General features: G+C 43.9%; 1 protein-coding gene across 3 annotated transcripts in view; it reads left to right on the top strand.

The window, feature by feature from the left end:
- The first annotated feature begins 2,303 nt into the window (after nucleotides 1-2,303).
- The window catches only part of MLXIP (MLX interacting protein), a 50,535-nt gene continuing 34,878 nt past the window's right edge, over nucleotides 2,304-17,960 (top strand). For all 3 annotated transcript variants that reach the window (XR_012663178.1, XM_075109855.1, XM_075109854.1), the window contains exon 1: nucleotides 2,304-2,741. Coding sequence is in view for 2 of the 3 variants with exons in the window: in XM_075109855.1 (XP_074965956.1) it covers nucleotides 2,371-2,741 (371 nt within the window). In the remaining variant the exon portion in view is untranslated. The remainder of the gene's footprint in view (nucleotides 2,742-17,960) is intronic.

Raw genomic sequence — 17,960 nt, 5'->3', positions numbered from 1 at the left:
ACCAAGAGATCTGTCTCCAAAATAACTGGATTTCTTTTAAGGGATGCATCGTTCCTTGCATCTGTGGTATTTGCACTGAGGATGATTAGAGGAGAAAACCCTGAACTGCATCAAATCTTAGTCACAGCATAAGACTGCTACCCCTATTTTAAATGGTAGTTTGGTGTACTGCTAACTCTCTTCAGAAAATTGCATTGCTACCCAGCAACTTCAGTTTAACAAGTTACCCCTCCTTGCACACAGGAAGAAGCAAGTGTGGCTTGTGTATAAATTTGTGAGGCAAATGTGAGGCTGTTGTCATGGAAGGACTGTACACAGTGCTGTTACTGATGGGCGGTTGTGATTTTTAATTTTTGTTTGGTTCGGGTGCTCGTAACAAACTACATGTCAGACTTAAAACAGACATTGTAAAATTACGAACGTTGTTTTTAAATGTTTTCATTTTTCATGCTTGGAGTACTCCTGAACAATGTCTTGCTGGGAGATAGCATTGCTTTAAAAGAAGGCAACAATAACCGACTTTGAAACTAAATCACGGCTGGCCTTTTCTTAAGAATTTTAGTCATATGCAATGCTGACTGAGAGCTGAATGTTCATCTTTATTTTTAAAGATTTCTAACAGAGCCTTCACATGATATGACGATGCCTTACTGCTCCTTTCATGTGGGGAAGTATTTGACCCTACCCCTCCTCCCCTAAACACAGTGATCCTTCTTGGTTTCATGCTCTCTAATGGAGAATATTAGATCACTGCAAGGACATAATGGTGATATTGCAGGATGTTGTGACTTCCTTCTGTGCCCAAGACTTGCTATCTCTAACTCTTGAGTTTCCCTTGATCTTATTTCTGGTTTTACAAAGCAGAAAATGTAGCGTGTGGCAATTTAATGTCTGGGTTTTTTTTTTCCCCTCCTGAGGATGACTGTGTAGAAGAGGCTGGGTTTTTTTTAAGTATGAGGTCCTAGAACTGAGAATATAAGCAGTTTAGTAGCAATGCTTTCGAGTATGCCATCTAGAATACAATTGCTCTCCTGGGGTTGGAGGTTTGTTCTACAGGGTAAGCTAGAGATCTTTTCTCTTGACTTCATGTATACATACATATTTATACAGGTTTTTGTGCTGTAAGCTGCTGTTCTCTCCTCAGACTAACACACCAACCTGTACAATTGCTGTGCTTTCATATTGACCTACAGGATCCATTGCTTCCTTTACGCTTTAAGAAGGATGAAATCTGATCTTTACTTGCCCTGGAACAGTTGTGTTTACTTTACACACGTCACTGAGCAGGTACGTGGGTTAGGTGTGAGCCAACAGGCTGGCAGTAGAAGCTCTGTGTCTCGAGTTTTTCTCTCTGATTCCAGGCTGATCCCTCCAGCCATGTTTGCAGCCTGTCTGCTGCAGGTCTCTCAACTACTTCTGTAGCTGCCCTGGCTCCTTGCAGACTGCTTCTGGAAAATAATAAGCAATTTACTGTATTAAAGGTAGTTTAAACCCATGAAATATTTCTAGCACAATGACCATCTCAAACATTCTTCAGTGAGTTCTGAGCTGTCCTCTGCATCTTCTCATGTTCGTAAGAGTGCCTTAAGCTTACATGTGTTTTTCTGAAGGTGTATTACCAAAGACACACAGGTAACTTCTTGTGATAATTCTGTTCCAGTGACCACAGCCTTCCCAGGCCTCTTAGTCTTAAGGTCGGAGGTGGTTATGCATTTTCGGTCGAGGCTTCCCCATGTGGTACCTCACGCCCTACAGCATTGTCCTGCTGGGTGGCAGCACCATGCTGGGTCGTTGAAACCACTGAGGGAGGAGTGGGGACCGAGCAGCAGTAGCGTGACACCGGGGCCCTGTAGCAGCGATGCCTTCCGCTTTCATGGTGATGGTGGTGGCTGATGCAAGGTGGGAGCAGGCGCAACGGTCCTGCCCTTTCCTCTGAAGGAGCTCTCCTAACTAAAGGGCAGCGGGGCAAGGGAAAGTGGCCTGGGGGGCTGCCTTGAGGGAAAGCAGCCTCCAAGGCCATCGCAGGCCGCAGCTTTCGCTGAGGGAAAACACCCAGTGGCCTTCAGGGTGGCTGATGGCGGCCTGGGGCTCTCCCTTGAGGGGACATTGCCTCAGGGGTGGCTGGGAGCCGCGTCGAGGGAAAGCGGCCGCGGGGGCAGCAGTGGGCCCTGTGCTGAGCGAACGGGGCCGGCGGCGCGGGCTCGCCCCCTCCGAGGGAGGCGGGAGCAGGCAGGGCGCAGGCCGCACGGGCGGGGCGGGGGCGCTCCGGCTCCTTTAAGGGGGGCGGCGCGGGCCAGCCCGGGGCGGAGCGGGGCGGTGGCGGCGCAGAGCGGGCGGCGGGCTCGGCCGGCGGCTGGCGGCAGCGGGGCCATGGCCGCCGACGTGTTCATGCGGCCGGCGCGGCTCCTCGGGGCAGCGGGGCCGCTGTCCCCCCGCACGGAGCCCGACGAGGACTCGTCGGACACGGATGATGGGGGCGCCTCGCCGGGCGGAGGGCGGCGGTGCGGGCCGCGGCGGGGGCAGCCGCCGGGCCCCCAGATCATCCACTCGGGCCACTTCATGGTCTCGTCGCCGCACAGCGAGCACCCGCCCAAGAAGGGCTACGACTTCGACACGGTCAACGAGCAAACCTGCCAGACCTACCAGTTCGGGGCGGCCCGCGGCGGCGGCGGTGCCGGGGGCCGCCTCAGCATCGACGCCTCCCTCACGAAGCTCTTCGAGTGCATGTCCCTGGCCTACAGGTACCGGCCGCCGCCCTTGGGCCGCGGGGCGGGGGCCGGGGGCGCGGGGCGGAGCGGAGGGGCTGAGCGGCTCCCGGAGTGAGTCACGGCAGCGGGGAAAGCCCCGGCTGGGCGTCGGCGGGGGGGAACCGGGCCGGGGACCCGAGGGCGCTGTGAGGGGCGGAGCGGGGGGGGGGTGTGTGGAGCAAGGCCTGAGGCGATCGGCGGGGGCACCCCCGGGGGCGCGGGGACAGCCGAGCGTCGCCTTTCGGGGGTGATACCCCCCCCCACGCGTGGGTGTTCGTGTCGCTTTTGTTTTCAATGAACTTTAGGATCGTTGCGGGCACTTTCCCTAGGCCTGAGACCACGGCGGCAAAGCGTCGCCCCAGCCCTGGCCGCGAATGGCTTCGGGTGAGCGGAAAGGTTGTCATCGCCAGGAGGGGAGGAGGGGTTGAGCGTGTGAGGCGAGGTGGGAGCTCGTCCCCGGCGTGGGATCCCCGCCGCCCTGCCTCTGCAGGCTCTTCGTGGTCTGACTGCCAGACTAGTAAATCCGAGACTAGAAAATGCTCAACATCTCACGGTCAGGCTTGAAGTTAGGGGAAACGTCTAGTGCTGAAGAGTCCCGGGAGAAATCCCTGAGGGGCAAGGTAAACGTTGGTGCTCCGGTCTGTGTGAAAACTGGCCAGTTTTTCTTTTTTATTTTTCCCCCCAAATTTTATTTTTATAACAAATTCAAGAAAGTGGGATCTGTCATTGTTTCCTTTGTTCTGGTGGCTGCAGTTGGTAGTAGCACTTCCTGGGTTTTATCTGTGCCTTTTGCTCAGACTTCGGTTTTGCTTTTCATCTATTTAATAAGGCGTTATAGTCACATTTGCTCCCTTTGTCTGTCATCCAAAATGGAGGCAGAGCTATGGAATAGAAGTATTTTGAAAAGATGTATGCCTGCTCGAGTCTTTTGTCCTACGTGATATAGCAGAAATTGGATCCAATCTGATGTTCCCTATTGAGCATATTTTGGAAGTTGATTAAAAGGGATGATGGAAAATGCCTCTGAGCATATCAGTGGAAATACTTATTTTCATTTATAGGAACCATATTAGCTTGTTACAAGAAAATTAACTTTGCCCACCCCAAATTCCTCTATTTAAGTATTGCTCAATGAAGAGGAAACAATAGAACTATCCGTTCTGTATGGTTAGCGAGAAAATGTAACGTAAGTAATCTTCTCATTTTGACAATCTTTACCAAGCAAATTATTAGTTACTGGCAAGAGAACGAGTCTTAGATAAGATGCATTTACAAAAGAAATAAAAATGTAAAAGTTAACTAAAAATTAACCAGTTTGCCCTTATTGTACAAGCTGAGAGGAACATGCAAAAGAACCACAAGTATTACAAGGCACAGAACTATGCTTCTCATGCATATCTTCTCCTTGGCCTCTACTGGCTTTATTTCATGTTGTGCTTCAAAATCCTTGGGATTTTGAAACTGAGGATCATATCTAATGCAAAGGAATAATTCTGTGACACTAATTTGACAATACTAAACTCTGATGTAGATGCATAAATTGAGTACCAAATCTAGTTTAGCAGAAAGAATTTTATCCATCTTGTTGGTGGTAGTATGAGGCAATGTGCAGAAAATATCTTCTCAGAGGCTACCAAAGAAAAGCATATTCTTAATGCTTCTATACTTAGATACCTTAAGGTTTGCTTAGTTGCAACTGTGGAACAGCCTGCCCAGCTTCAGCCTGCTTACTCGATGGCTTTGTGATAAATTTTTTAAATCTGCCTAACAAACCAGTCATAAACTTGGGTCTAAAAGAGACTAAAATAATTTTGGAAAGTCTAACTTGGGGTTATGAACGTGAGTATGAAATGAGGAATCATTGCTGTTATAGTGAATGATTGATTAAGCATGTAGGTTGAACCTTTCTACTTTAGAAGCAGTCTCTTTGCCCATATCCTCCTCAGGGAACATACGCACTTGGGTAAACAGCAACTGCCTTTTGTGCTGTGCTTCAAGTCTGATTTGAACTTGGTTGGCTTATGGGGATGTTTTCACTGCTGTTGCCTCAGCTATATCTTTCCCATTATTGTCTATCTCATCTAGCACTCACAAAACACACGTATTCTGTGCTTATACATTTCATACTGCCTTTGCTGGATAGCAATTCACTCTAGAAAAGAACTGGAGGTCGTGGAAACCAACACCAAAAACTGTAAAACAAAAAGGTGAAGAAGTGTGGTTTTTGCTTTGTGGCTGTTGCAGAACCAGCAAGAAGTGGCATGAGCTAACTCATGTTTCTAGAGCTGGGGTAATGCAGCTACGTTAAATACAAAAACAAGGAAGTTGCTGTAACAGAGCTCTGTAATATTTATTTACACTTGACACCCATTGCTAGTATTTCAGTGTTTAAAGTTTTAAAAAGAAGCACTAAGCTTTGTGATATCCATTAGCTTTACCAATGAGCTAGAAAGCAAAATTTTTCTAGATTACCTAGGTCATTACCTAGGGTGGTTTATATTTGAAAGTGACCAGATTTGTGCTGAATCACATTCATGATAGGAAGCAGAGAGTAGCCTGGGCTCTTTTAATTGTGCTATTAAAAAAAGAACAAAATTAAAACGGCTTTGTGCTGTTAACTGTCAAAATTTTTATGATAAAAATCTATTTCTGAACATGAGGGAAGTGATTCCCTCGTGCCTTTGAGCAGTACAAGCTAACCTGATTTTAATTTTCATCATAGCTGTTTCAGTCACATATCCAGTTGCACAGGTTGAAAATCCTCATTTCAGATGAGACATTTCATGGGAAAATATGGGCACTGCATACTCCCTGATACAGTTAGGAGATTGTTTTAATCTCCTATATCAATAAGTTACTTATAAGCACTAGGGTTTACAACCGGTATCACGTGGGCTGTACTTTATCTAAATGTCACCTGTTTTCCTCATGAGACCGATTGTGGGAACTATACTGCACTGACGAAGGTAAAAGAACCCTGATTATCCTTTTTTAGCCCCTTCATCTCAGCCCTTTGAAACGATATGACCTTGTAGATCTTGATGTGTGTAGGTAGCTATAATTGACCTACGGCAGGCAGAACACTTTAAAGGCAAAAAGCTTTTTAAAAATGTGCGTTCAGAAATGAAAATGACCTTTGATGCTGTTCATTCTAATGAGAAATTAAGAAAATGGTTATATGGCCTACAGTGGTTATTAAGCAGAATTAAGCCAAATTATACATAATCTTGATACTTAGTTTAGTAGAGCCCTTTCATAACTTAATGGTTTTCCAAATAATTACATTACCCAAAAGTTACTTCCCAAAACTGAGTTGTATTCTGAGATGTTCTGCCCGTAGTGTATCATGAATTGTTTTTCTGAGATTGGGACAGAAGCATTTTTTCTCTTCATTTTGGAGAACTGTTGTCTTCAGCAGAAGAATAATGTTCAGCTCCTTGTAGAATGCAGGCTGAAGGCTTATGTGACGTGAAAAAATATGCTTCACAAAAGGGCACTGTAAATCATTTATTACCCTAACAGGCTGGAATGTGGGGCCATTAGACTTCCCTGTGGAAAGCTCTGCTTTGGGAACAATGGCATATATAGGTTGTTTAAGATCCAAAACCTGAAATATGTACTTGGAAATACAGACCTACGTATTTGCAACTCTGCCGGTGGAGCTCTGAAAAGAGTGGTGGGAATCGGTGGCACTGGGCTAGTTTATCCCTAGGGGTTTGATGCTGAGGTGGTAGAGAGAGGTAAATCGTTCTGTAATGACTAATGTAATCATTGCAGGGAGTAGGAAATACAGTGCATTATTCCTGGAAAAAGTAGATTTAAGTCAATTCTTCAGTTACTTTGTCTAGGTGTAAAGTGGATAAGTGGCAGTGCAGAGTTCAGCTAGTGCTTACCCAGTGTCTTATCCATGCCCTGTAAGGAAATAAGAGGCTGATCAAGTGCTGGGACCGTGTAGTTCATTCATTTTCTTTATGTAGCTTCCCCTTCTTGCAGTGCTGGGGAGAAGATCTCTGCAACTGAGAGGATGGGCTAGGCAGTTGTGTGCGGTGGTGTACATCATGCAAACAAAGCACAAGCTTTATTTTAGGAATTGTTAAAGATACTACTCACGCACAAGGTGGGTGATGTTGTTTTTAAACTTCAGTTGCATATTGTTATGTCAGTTGATGTCCATCTTAGCAGTAGGGTATGATAGGGTAAATAAAGAGGGCATTGTGGGCTCATTTATTAAGTAGCCTCAGACTTCTCTTACCTTCTAATAAGAGCTTAAGAAACATGCCAGGTGTGGTACTTTAGGTAAGAGTGTTAACCCTGGCATCAGATACTTGTCTAAACCCTTCTGGATCCTGCTTGTTCAAGTTGCATGGAACAGGAGGGTGGGGTCTGGCAACTGTGATGATGGCTACCTTTTGAAAAGGTTGCCAGGCCATTTCTAGATCTCATCTCTCCCCTTTAGCAATATGACCCCTTCACTTCATGTAGATGTAAGCCAAAAATATTCCCTTCATCAGTGGACTGAACATTAGGGATCAGCTTGTTTGCAAAGCACCTTTGCCACATACTCTTTGTTAATGCAGCATGTGTTTTGAGAAGTTCTTAGCAATGGTTGATAGCATGTTTGAGATTAAAAACTTCCAGAATTTAGTTATATATTTTACATGCTGGTAGTAGAAATCATTCTGATAAGCACACCTGTATTCATCCTTGAATTGAGCCTAACTTGAGCAGAGTTGCCATGTTATAAGTACTCACGGTTAAGGGCCATTTCAAAGCCAGGATGCTATACTCATAGCGCAATATGAATCAGGACATTGTTACTGAGCCTCTTACCTTGTTTATGTCAAATGCTTGATACAGTCACAAGCTTTTAAGCTCTAGATAAGATGCAGTTTTAAATTCCACCTTGACAACCTTGAACCTCAGAAAGGTTTGCAGAAAGATTGCTGAGGTGTTCTTTTGCCAAACTAAACATTTAATAGTGGTAGTGTGAAAAGACCTTGGTTGAAATTAAGATTTTGGTGTCTTTAGGGCTGCACATGACTTACAGGAAGAAAAGACAAAATCTGTAGACAGAGATTTAGATACAGGGATGAATTTTCTTTTTGTTTCCTTCTGGCTATTTTGGTGGCTCTGCAGGTTGCAAGCTTTTAGTGGTTTCTGTGGATCTGGCTGTGTAGGGCATTACTACAGAGGTGTGCACAGTAGTCATGTTCTTCATAAAACACTCCTTGAATATCCTGTTTTGATTTACCATTAATCTACATATGGTGTTGTAGTTCTTTTGTCTTGTGTTTTCACACAGTAAACAGATCTTATTTTCTGGCTTAAATACAAGATGGATTTCATAATCATAGTTTTTGATGGGTTGCTGAAATAGGGAAGAGGGAGCTAGTTTGTCCTCAGATTGCTAGTTCTCAATAACTTTTGAAAATAACTTTTTGAAAAAAGCTTGGCTGAACTGTGAGATTTGGAATTACTTTTAGTGAATATTTTGTTGATGGCAACAGAAATTAACACATTCATTTCCAGGTCTCTCCCCGTTCCCAGGTTTCATTTCTTTCTGCTGAGTGGCAAGACGAATTAAAGCCAAGAAACCCAAAATTCAGGTCCTAGCTTTTACTCATGTTTTCCACATGCTCCTTTAATAGGTCACTCAATCATTCTTGTTTGTTACTCTCCCATATGGGGGAAAACAAAATTCCATTCTCTTGGAAGGCAAAGTTGATATACAGTGACTTCCGCAGCTGCTTATCTATCGATGTATCCTTAAGCTATGATTAGTTTTAATCAAACAAAGGGGTATCTAGTGGTGCAGCAAGCTGGAAAGTGGTGGGAAGGAATAAAGGGAGCTTTGTAGCCATATTGAGCTGATGGCTGGGCATCTCTGAGATGTCAGAGAGGCATTTTAAATTTCAAGCCTTCAATTCCTGTGCAAGTAGAGGGTGAACTCTCTAAGTTGTGTGTGAGTGGAATTTTACCCCTAATAACAGTACTCAGAGATGTGTCGCAAAGAAGGAAGAGTTGAGAGGGCAAGGAGTAGGGCCAGAAGCTCACTGAGATTTGGAGAAAAATTAAGAGGATCTTGGAGGAATGCATTGAATGAATTAGAAGAGCCAAGGTAAAGCCACGCAGTGGGATGGATGATTGTTGACAGGAGGTCTCAGGGATAGAAACAGGAAGGAATAAAAAAAGATACTGTGAAGTCAAACAAATGACCTTTCAGCTGGCTGGGTGGGTTTAAGCCTGGGTTACAAACTCGCTGAACACCTGTGAGTGAGGAAACATTCAGCAGCAGGGTTGGACGGAATGGCAGCAAGGAAAGGGAAGTCTCTGAGGATGATGGGGACATTGTGGAGAAAAAAAGAGATTGGAATTGTACACAGCAGAGATCTGATAAAAAGGACAAAGGTGAATGAGCAATAGTAAGTTGGGGAGAAAAGAGGATGATGGTGTAGTGCTGTTCAGGGCAGGAGAAATAGGTACGAAAGGGAAAGTGATTGAAGTGTGGCTGGAGTCAGAGAAGTCCAGCATTATATTCCCCATGCTGGTATCGGTGATGGGAGAGTTAGATAGGAAACACTTCATAAGGCTGTGCCTGATAAAGGGAGAGAGTGAGCTAGATGGACCCAGATGTAGAAGTCATGGATGATCATGCAGTAAAATGGGGGCAGGAGAGCTGGGGTTCCTGGTTTGCCTCTTCTAATGCTGCCTTGCTTCCTTTTGCTGTTAGGGAGAAAGGTTTGTCTTTTTAAAACAAAACAAAACAACAACAAAAAACCTTATCAATTTAGAAACTTGGACCTGTTTGGGTTTAATCTGGTATTTAGTTTTTAATTAACAGACTTCAGGCTATATGCTTGCTACTTCCTTTCCTTTGTATGCAGAAATTAATTGCATTTACAGTTTTCCTCATCTGTCCTTTGATATTTTAACATCACTGGCACAAGCAGTCTCTTTAAAGACAAAACTTCTAAGCTACTTCTGAAGGAAAAGACAAGCTTGCTAAACTCTTTGATGGCTATTGAAATATTTTACAGCTTTCATACAATTTTCCTTTCGCTCTGGGAAGGAAACCTTTAACAGGCCTATAAAACAATTATGAAGATGATTAGGAAAAGTACTTGTTTCAGTTGCCTCCAAAGAAAATAGAGTTTGTTCTTTGTGTTTCAGACAGTGATGGAAAAACCTGCATCTGATTGTTTTTAGTGCAAGCTAGAGTTACACTATTGTCACAGTTTCTGAAGCAGGAAGGCTTGAAAAATGGGGTTAGGAAGAGCAAGGTTTTCCAGAAATCGCTTCTGAAAGTTTTACTACTGGAATAGGAATTCTGAACGTGGTCCCTTCAAAATAATTTTTTGTTTGTTTGCTCAAATGGGAGTTGGAAGGTCATTTTTAATTGTTTGTTTTGAACATAAAATACTCGGTCTTGCTGCCATACATAATATAATTAATGTAGACATCTTTCTGTGAGTAAAGCTTTAATTGCCATCGGAAATGTTCTAGTGTGTGTTTGCCACAGCTTATTTACTTTGTGACACAAGCACAAAGCTTTTCACTAGCCCTTAGTTTCTTGGCTTGTTGATCTTAGATAAATCAGTTAACTGTTTTTTCCTCCCTTTCTTCCTTCTAAAAATGACCAAAACAGTCTCAACAGTTTAGAGACCCAGATGTGTGTACTGGTCTTTTTGAAAGGGGAAAGGAAGGCATGAAGTTTGGAAGTAAGTTAATGTAGGAGTCTAAAAGGCAGCCATGTCAAAGATGACACTTCAGCTACAAACTTAAATAATAAAGGAAAGTAGAGAAATGGAAACAGATTTAGGAGGAGAAGAGGAAGATGATGTGCAGCTTACTGACAACTGGTTAGAAAAGCTACTGTCCATTGTAACTGATGAGAAACCCTACAGATGCCAATTACAGGGTAATAAAACCAGACTGGTATTTTAATGGTAATCATAATGGTTCTGGAAGGCAGTGTTCTGCTGCTTGCCTTTGGCATTCACTGAACTGCCTGTGAAAAGCACCTGCTCCTTGCCGTGACTGATAGTTGTGGTTCTGAGAGGCATCATCACTCTCCTCCTTAAAGGGCTGTGCTTCGCAGTCGCCGAGGAAGCTTGAATACCTGGAGCATCAGCTCTGGGTTCCTGAGTCTGTTGCCAATGGTGGCCTTCTGTAGAATCTAGAAAAACCTCCTACTTTTAGAACAATGGGAGCTGTGTTTTTCATAAAGGAGTTTGGATTTTTCACTTGTGGAGAGCTATTTGGTTGGGCTTGGAACTCTGAATGGTGTCAGCCTTCTTGAGCTGTTGGACAACTAATTGCTATGTGAGGCATGACCCCTTCCTGCAAGAGAGATTTGTTCAGAAGGCAAACATGCCACTCCTGTTTGCTGAAGGACCCTGCCTGTTAGGGAACCGTCTTTACTCTGCAAGCATGAATGATGAGGGTTCCGTGTCTGCTTTCCTCCCTTGGCTTGATGCGCTGCTGTCGCTGGACTCTGCCTTGCTGTGTTAACTGTAGTGTTGGATTGAGCAGAAGTTTGTCTACTTGAACTCCCATGGGGATGGTGTTTATCTTAGTCATTCTCATACACGTGACAATGTCTTATGGGTATCTTACAGGCTTAATGACTCTGAGGAGGGGGTGTTAAAAGAGAGTCTGAATGACACCTTGGTCATTCTGTTGTGTGAACAGTTGGCTGCAAGGTATTTGTCATTCCTTCCCTGTTAAGTAGGTCTCAGCGTGCTACTTAAGAGCAAGCTCAGCAACAGATGGTTGCCTTTGAGAAATACTGGTATTTTTAAAGTTGGGCTGTCCAGCTGTGCCATCAGATGGATAATAGAAAATGGGATTGGAGAGGACCGTAGGAAGCTGCCTGGTCACAGTGAAATGGTTTGTTCCCTTGGTCAGTCAACCAGACCATGGGCACCTGGAAGGTACGTTAGAGGCACAAAGCCCAGGGTGTTAGTGGCTCTCAGAGCTGCTTTGTCTCCTCAGAGACTGTAAAACTAACGGTGACAGGCCAAATGAGAAGGGCCTGAAGGCCACTGCTTAGATTATTATGTAGCGGGGTATTAGTGAAAGAATCTGATTCTCTTCAACTAGTGATATGTGTGTTTAGGCCAGACTACTGCTGACCTACAGATAACCCTTTTGACATGATACATTTTATGACGTGGGAAAAGGGTTCATTGTCGAAATGGCTCAGCATGCTACTTTATGAACTTTTTTCCCTGAAAAGCACAGAAAGATTTTAATGACTTAAATTTTAATTACTTGTTAGACAGCTTCTTGTTCCTCGGTTTTGTGTTCACAGCACATTATCTACATCAGTACTGCATAGTTAGGGGCTTTCTCATCTCTCTACTTGTAGTTCATCTGATGGTGTTGGGCAAGGAAGCAGTGGATGCAGTCCTTTATACTATATTTAATGCCTTTTCTTACCTGGATTTTTTTGTATGTGGGAATGTCTTGCTACATACAGAGAGATACACTTTAATGTTGTGGGAGATTTCTGGATTTCCAGAGGTATCTTTATTGCTCATTTATACCACACTAGAGCAAGCAGAGGAAACCTTCATGGGTAGGGTACATATGTGCTGTTTGTGCTTCTCTAACTGCAGATTAACAATATTTCCCTATGCATTCTCTCAGTAACTTGGGAAAAAAAGGACAGAATTTTGGGTGGACAGTTCAGAACAGAAATAGAAGAGCTGAGCCTGCTTTCACCTGAAGTAGCAAAGGAAGAAAGCTTGAGAGATCTACCCCCTTTAGTCCATAAAGAGTTGTCCTTATACAAGTAGAGGGATCTGGTGCTCGCTACAGCTTTGTTTCTGCATGAGTATGAAAAGGCTTCTTCCATCTCAGTTGGGAGGTGAAAGAGTGGTCTTGTCTTTGCTGGTGTTAGGTGAGGTTTACTTGTACCAGGGTTCGCTTGTGAATAAGAACAAGAATTGCAGAGTTGAGCCTTAAGGGTGACCGAGGGGGTAAGGAGAAGTTCCAGATAGTCTTGCTTTGCGTAATAGGTTTGCCCTTCTTGAGAAAGAGGATTGCCATTATTAGTTTTGGAAGTGAGACAGCAGCTGCATTGTTTATACTTGGGTCTTGCAAATCTGGGAGGAAGGTGGCAGCTTGCAAATCTGCCCCAGTCTGAACCCTCTGTGTGATATATGTGTGGTCCTCTGCACTGCTTGCCTCCTATGCTGTATTTACCATGGTATTCTTCCAAAAGATTCCTGCTTATGTGGATGCTTCAGCAGTAACTGTGTTGAGAGCTTATATGAACAACAGAGCCTTTCCGCCATTAGAGTAGTTGTGGTAAATTCAGGAGCTTGGTCCTGGGGCTGTGTCCTGCCAGGCTGGGTGGAAGAGGCATACAAGACTCTTCTGTCCTGAAGAGCTTGTGTTGCATCTTGTACTACAGCTTAGAACAGATCCTCAGAACCATACATAAACAGTGAAGCCTGTTAGTCCTCATGTATCCGCAGGGTTGGTTTTGGGTTGTTTTTTTGTTTTTTTTTAAAGTGATATATCTACGTAGCAAGATCCAAGCAAACACTGCAGAGGCATGAAGGACGCTTTTGCTGCTGGACTCTGTCAAGTTCATTGTTTTCAGAACTCTCTAGCATGGGATGTTTATTCAAAATCCTGGCCTCCATTTCCCTCTGCCACTTTGTTTACTCTCCCTTCCCTCAAGGTCCCATAGTAACGGGTGCTCTGCCTGCAGCAGTTCAAAGACATGTCAGCTGAAGAGACCTTGGCCAGCATGGTTTTCAGACTTCTAGCAGGCCTGCAGAGAATGCAGTAACTTCTTTATCCAACAGCCAGCCCACTTTCCCAGCCCATGTGAGCTAGTTGTCCAAAACATGCTTTTTGTCTGCATTGCCCTGTCTGTGTTGTTGCCTTGGCTGAATCCTTGGCCAGTGAAATTTGAATGCAGGGCAAGGGTTAGACTCAGACCATCAAACCAGGAGTGATGATGCAGAGCCCAGGCTTGTGTGATGGTGGCAGTGTGTCTTTGGAGCAGCTGGAAAGAAGTGACGCTTGGGTTTCACAATAGACCTAAAAATAACTTAGGCCCACTGCATTTAGTTACCACCTAGCAACTGTATGTTCGTGCGAATGTGCATGCGAGCCATTGCAGCCTATTCTGCTAAATTGTTCTTGCTGAATCTTGCATCCAGATTTTAGGCTGCTGTCCCAGTTTCAGCTGGGATAGAGTTGAATTTCTTTGTAGTAGCTAGTATGGACTATGTTTTGGGTTTGTGCTAAAAACAGTTCTGATAATGTGGAGATGTTTTACTTGTTGCTAAGTAGCACTTACACTGGTCAAGGACTTTTTCAGCTCCCCATGCTCTGCTGGGTACACAAGAAACTGGGAGGGGATGACACATCCAGGACAGCTGACCCAAACTGACCAACAGGATATTCCATACCATGTGATGTCATGCTCAGTATATAAAGCTGGGGAAGAAGAAGGAAGGGGGGACATTTGGAGTGATGGCGTTTGTCTTCTCAAGTAACCGTTACACGTGATGGAGCCCTGCTTTCCTGGAGATGGCTGAACACCTGCCTGTCCACGGGAAGTAGTGAATGAATTCCTTGTTTTGCTTTGCTTCCGCGTGCAGCTTTTGCTTTACCTATTAAACTGTCTTTATCTCAAACCATGAGTTGCCTAACTTTTACTCTTCCAATTCTCTCCCCCGTCCTACCAGGGGGGAGTAAGCGAGCGGCTGCGTGGTGTTTAGTTGCTGACTGGGGCTAAACCACGACAGCTGCTGTTAAAATTATTCACTGTTTGTCTTCACTATTGACACCATTCCCAGAGGGCCAGGGACCAAATGGAGCATGAATTGTGGAAGAGCTTCTCAGTTCTTTGTGATTCTTCTTTGAAGTCCAGACTGCTCTTCATTATCTTATTATGCAGGGTTTTGCTTTTGGTGTTGTGGTATGACACTCGGTGTAGCCTGTGTTAGTTACTGAAAACTATTACTTTGCCATGTGTCAGAGACAGAAGCGATCAACAAGGTAAAAAAGGAAAGGCATGCGTGTAAAAAGGAAAAAAAAAAACTTATAAAAGGAAATACCTGGGCTGTGGGCCTGGCAGCTGTTAGAGAAGTGGTGCCAAACTGAAGAGGCCAGTGAAAGATCTTGTTGCGTTCCTGATCTGCCAGTCAACAGCTGTGGATATTATCTGCTGCTATGTTTCCCAGAGCAGAGAGTGATATAATTTGTTATTTTCTAGGGTGGTTGGTCTCTGCTCATTCTAATGAATTCCTGAATGTTTATATAGAAGCTCTAGCAGTGTAAGTAAGCTTATCCACAGCAAGTCAAGCTCTGCTAATAATATTTACAGTGACAGCTGCCTGCATCAGGAGAACTCACTGTATTTGAGTGAGAAGCAACACAATGAAGTACTGGTTCCACTAAGCTGCATTGTGGATTCAGGAATGGGCTCTGAAATTTGTTTGTCTGTTAGCAGCACATAAAGGTCTGGATATTACATATCATGCTTCTCATGTTAGCTTATTCTGTACAGTGTCCAGAGAAGATATGTTTCCCTATATACATTCAGACTCCTGCATATTAGTATCTGCACAGATACTGCAGCTTAGTCCAGCTTTCTGTTTGCTTGATAAATGTCTGTCCATGACAGGGTGGAGGTTGAGACAACTTGAATAGGAAATATGGTGATGGCATGCCAGATGTGGGAAAGCACAAAGCAGTGAAAGGGAACAATCTACTTGCCTTTGCTCTTTTTAACACAGCTTTTGGGAAAGAAAATTGAGAGGAGGGAACAGGTCAGTGACCTGGGAACACCCACAAAAATTACTTTTCTAGGTTTGAGGATATGGAACTTCTAGAAAGGAAGGAGTAAGTCAGAGGATTTGGATATGGTTGTGAAATACTTAAATCTGCTACAGAGACAGAAGTTCATTGCATGTTGTCAGCTTATTTCAAATGAACCTGGTGTTGGGATGGGAGAACTGACTTGATCAAAGATACAGATATCCTCAAGGAGGAAACCGCACTTATTTCAAGGAATTAGTGACCATGTTTGACACCTAAAACCTGTTGAAAATAGAAAGCAGTGATTGCAAAATAGCAGAGAGCCTGAAGCAATCTATCAGAAAGCTGGGGCATTCAAGTCATTGCAGTGGTCACCATAGTGGTGGTTTTCTATGAAGAATGTCATTATCCCTCCCTTTTCAAAGCAGAGACCTGCCCAATCAATACCTATATTCAACTCACCCAGGTATGGGTGAGTTGAATGGTGTGGGGGAGAAGGTTTCTATAACCACAGCAAAAGGAGAAACAATGTAGTTCTTCCAACTCACTTTTAGGGAGTACGTTAATATAAGAGTTAATATCATTTTCCTTTACAGTTGAGCGGGGCTGTAGGGGGCTGGTTGTTGGGGTTGTCATGCAAGCATGCTTGTCCTGTTCTTACTCTTCCCCAAGCACTGGCTTGTGTCCACTGCTGGAGGCAGAGTACTGGGAAAGCTGGACCTTTGGCCCAACCAGTATGAGTGTTCCTACAGCTCTTGCTAAAGCAGGCGAGTTCTGGTGCCAAGTACTAGTGTGAAAAAATTCCAGGCAGCACTTTCACTGTTTGCTAACCTTTTTTCTTCTAAGAGAGAGACTTGTCTTTTGCCTTATAAAAATTATAGCTTTAGAGCGTTCTCATTTTCCTTGGTACAGAAACATGAATTTTCTTCAGGGCAGCACGGGACAGTATATCTCAGTGGCATTTGGTCTCTGGAAGCTGCAGATAAGCCCGGTTTGTTGCTGTGTTGCTGCTTTCTGTTGTATCAGCCTAGTTCTGCCTTCCCTACCCGGCTGCCTGAAGGTACTGGGTATTCTGCTGTATTGTGAAAGCAGAGCGTCAATATGTTTGTGACTTGAATGACTCAGATCAGAGTCATTCCTCTTATGAGGGGTAGTCTGTAATCAAACTGCATGGGAACAAGAGGCATTCCTATGTTCTGGTCTGTCTCTCTTGCTGTGCGAAATAGTTAACCCTTCATAGGAACATGTGATTAGATTTCACTCATTTACTTTATCAAATCAGCAAATGTTATTGAAGAGCATAGCTCAACTTAGAGAGTCTGTTAGTAGATGCACAGAAATTTGCAATAAAAGCCAATTCATTACTGTTTCTAATAAAGTTTTGGTCTGTGAAGGCTGTTGTTTAGGAGCACAGCATGCTTCCCATCTGTTTTCAGTATCCAGTCGCACAAGTAGAACACTCAAATCTCCAGTAAAAATCTTAGCAGAGCTTAAGGAGCCTAAAATTTTTATTAGCAGTTTTTATTAGCACATTAGTAGGCTTGGGGTCTGACCTCTGCATGTGGTGATTACAGGCTGTGTGGATATAGTAGGCTTTTTAAAATGGGGAGACAGATCCTAGGAAGTTTAGAGAGATTGGCTCTCTGTAGCAATAAATGTGTGAGATGTTACTTACCTTTCATTTAAGCATTCTAAGGGACTCTACAAAGTGAAGGTTGATGCTGTTTATTTTCATTTTGGAATGTGGAAAAAATGTGGCTCAAAAAAGAGACTTGTGTGAGGGTCATCTAGTGATGGGGTTTTTTGTTTTGTTTGTCATAAGAATCAGGGAAGTGCTGATATTGTAATTTGTTTTACTCAGGAAGTCACCTCTTGCTTTGAGATATAAACCATCTCAGTCCATTTGAATATGTTTTCTTGGTAAGGAAAGGGGGCAAGTCAGTCCAGCTGTGACTTAACTAGTGCCTGCTTGAATGGTGTGAGAATTTCTGAACTGTCTTCCTGGTAGATATTTGAGCATGTGGTTACTGTGAGCAAAGGAATGACTTTGCAAGGTTGTATTGCAGTAAAACCAAGGTCCTTTTCTGACACTCACCGCATATAGTGAGAATAAATATTGCTTTATAAAGTTAACTGCTGTGAAGCATTCGTCAATGCCCTGTGCTGTGGTGAGCATAATGAGCATAGCCATCATCATTATGAAGTAACAAACTCTTCAGCATGACTGGGGCCACTTATCTAAGAACGGGGATGATCTTCCTTCCATCTGTGTGTGGGAACCAGGCATCTCTCTTGGCCTGTCCAATCCAAAAAGGGTAACGAGAGCGATCTGGGAAAAGCATGACGGGGATTGTATGTCACGAGCATTAGTATGCTCCCCGCCATGTCCCAGCTAATTAGCGAAGGGTCACTTGCACAGCCCTTCCT

Source organism: Phalacrocorax aristotelis, chromosome 15, assembly GCF_949628215.1.
Source record: "Phalacrocorax aristotelis chromosome 15, bGulAri2.1, whole genome shotgun sequence".
NCBI classification, from domain to species: domain Eukaryota; kingdom Metazoa; phylum Chordata; class Aves; order Suliformes; family Phalacrocoracidae; genus Phalacrocorax; species Phalacrocorax aristotelis.
The sequence above is the reverse complement of the archived record's forward strand: the minus strand, read 5'-3'. Positions and strand labels throughout refer to the sequence as shown.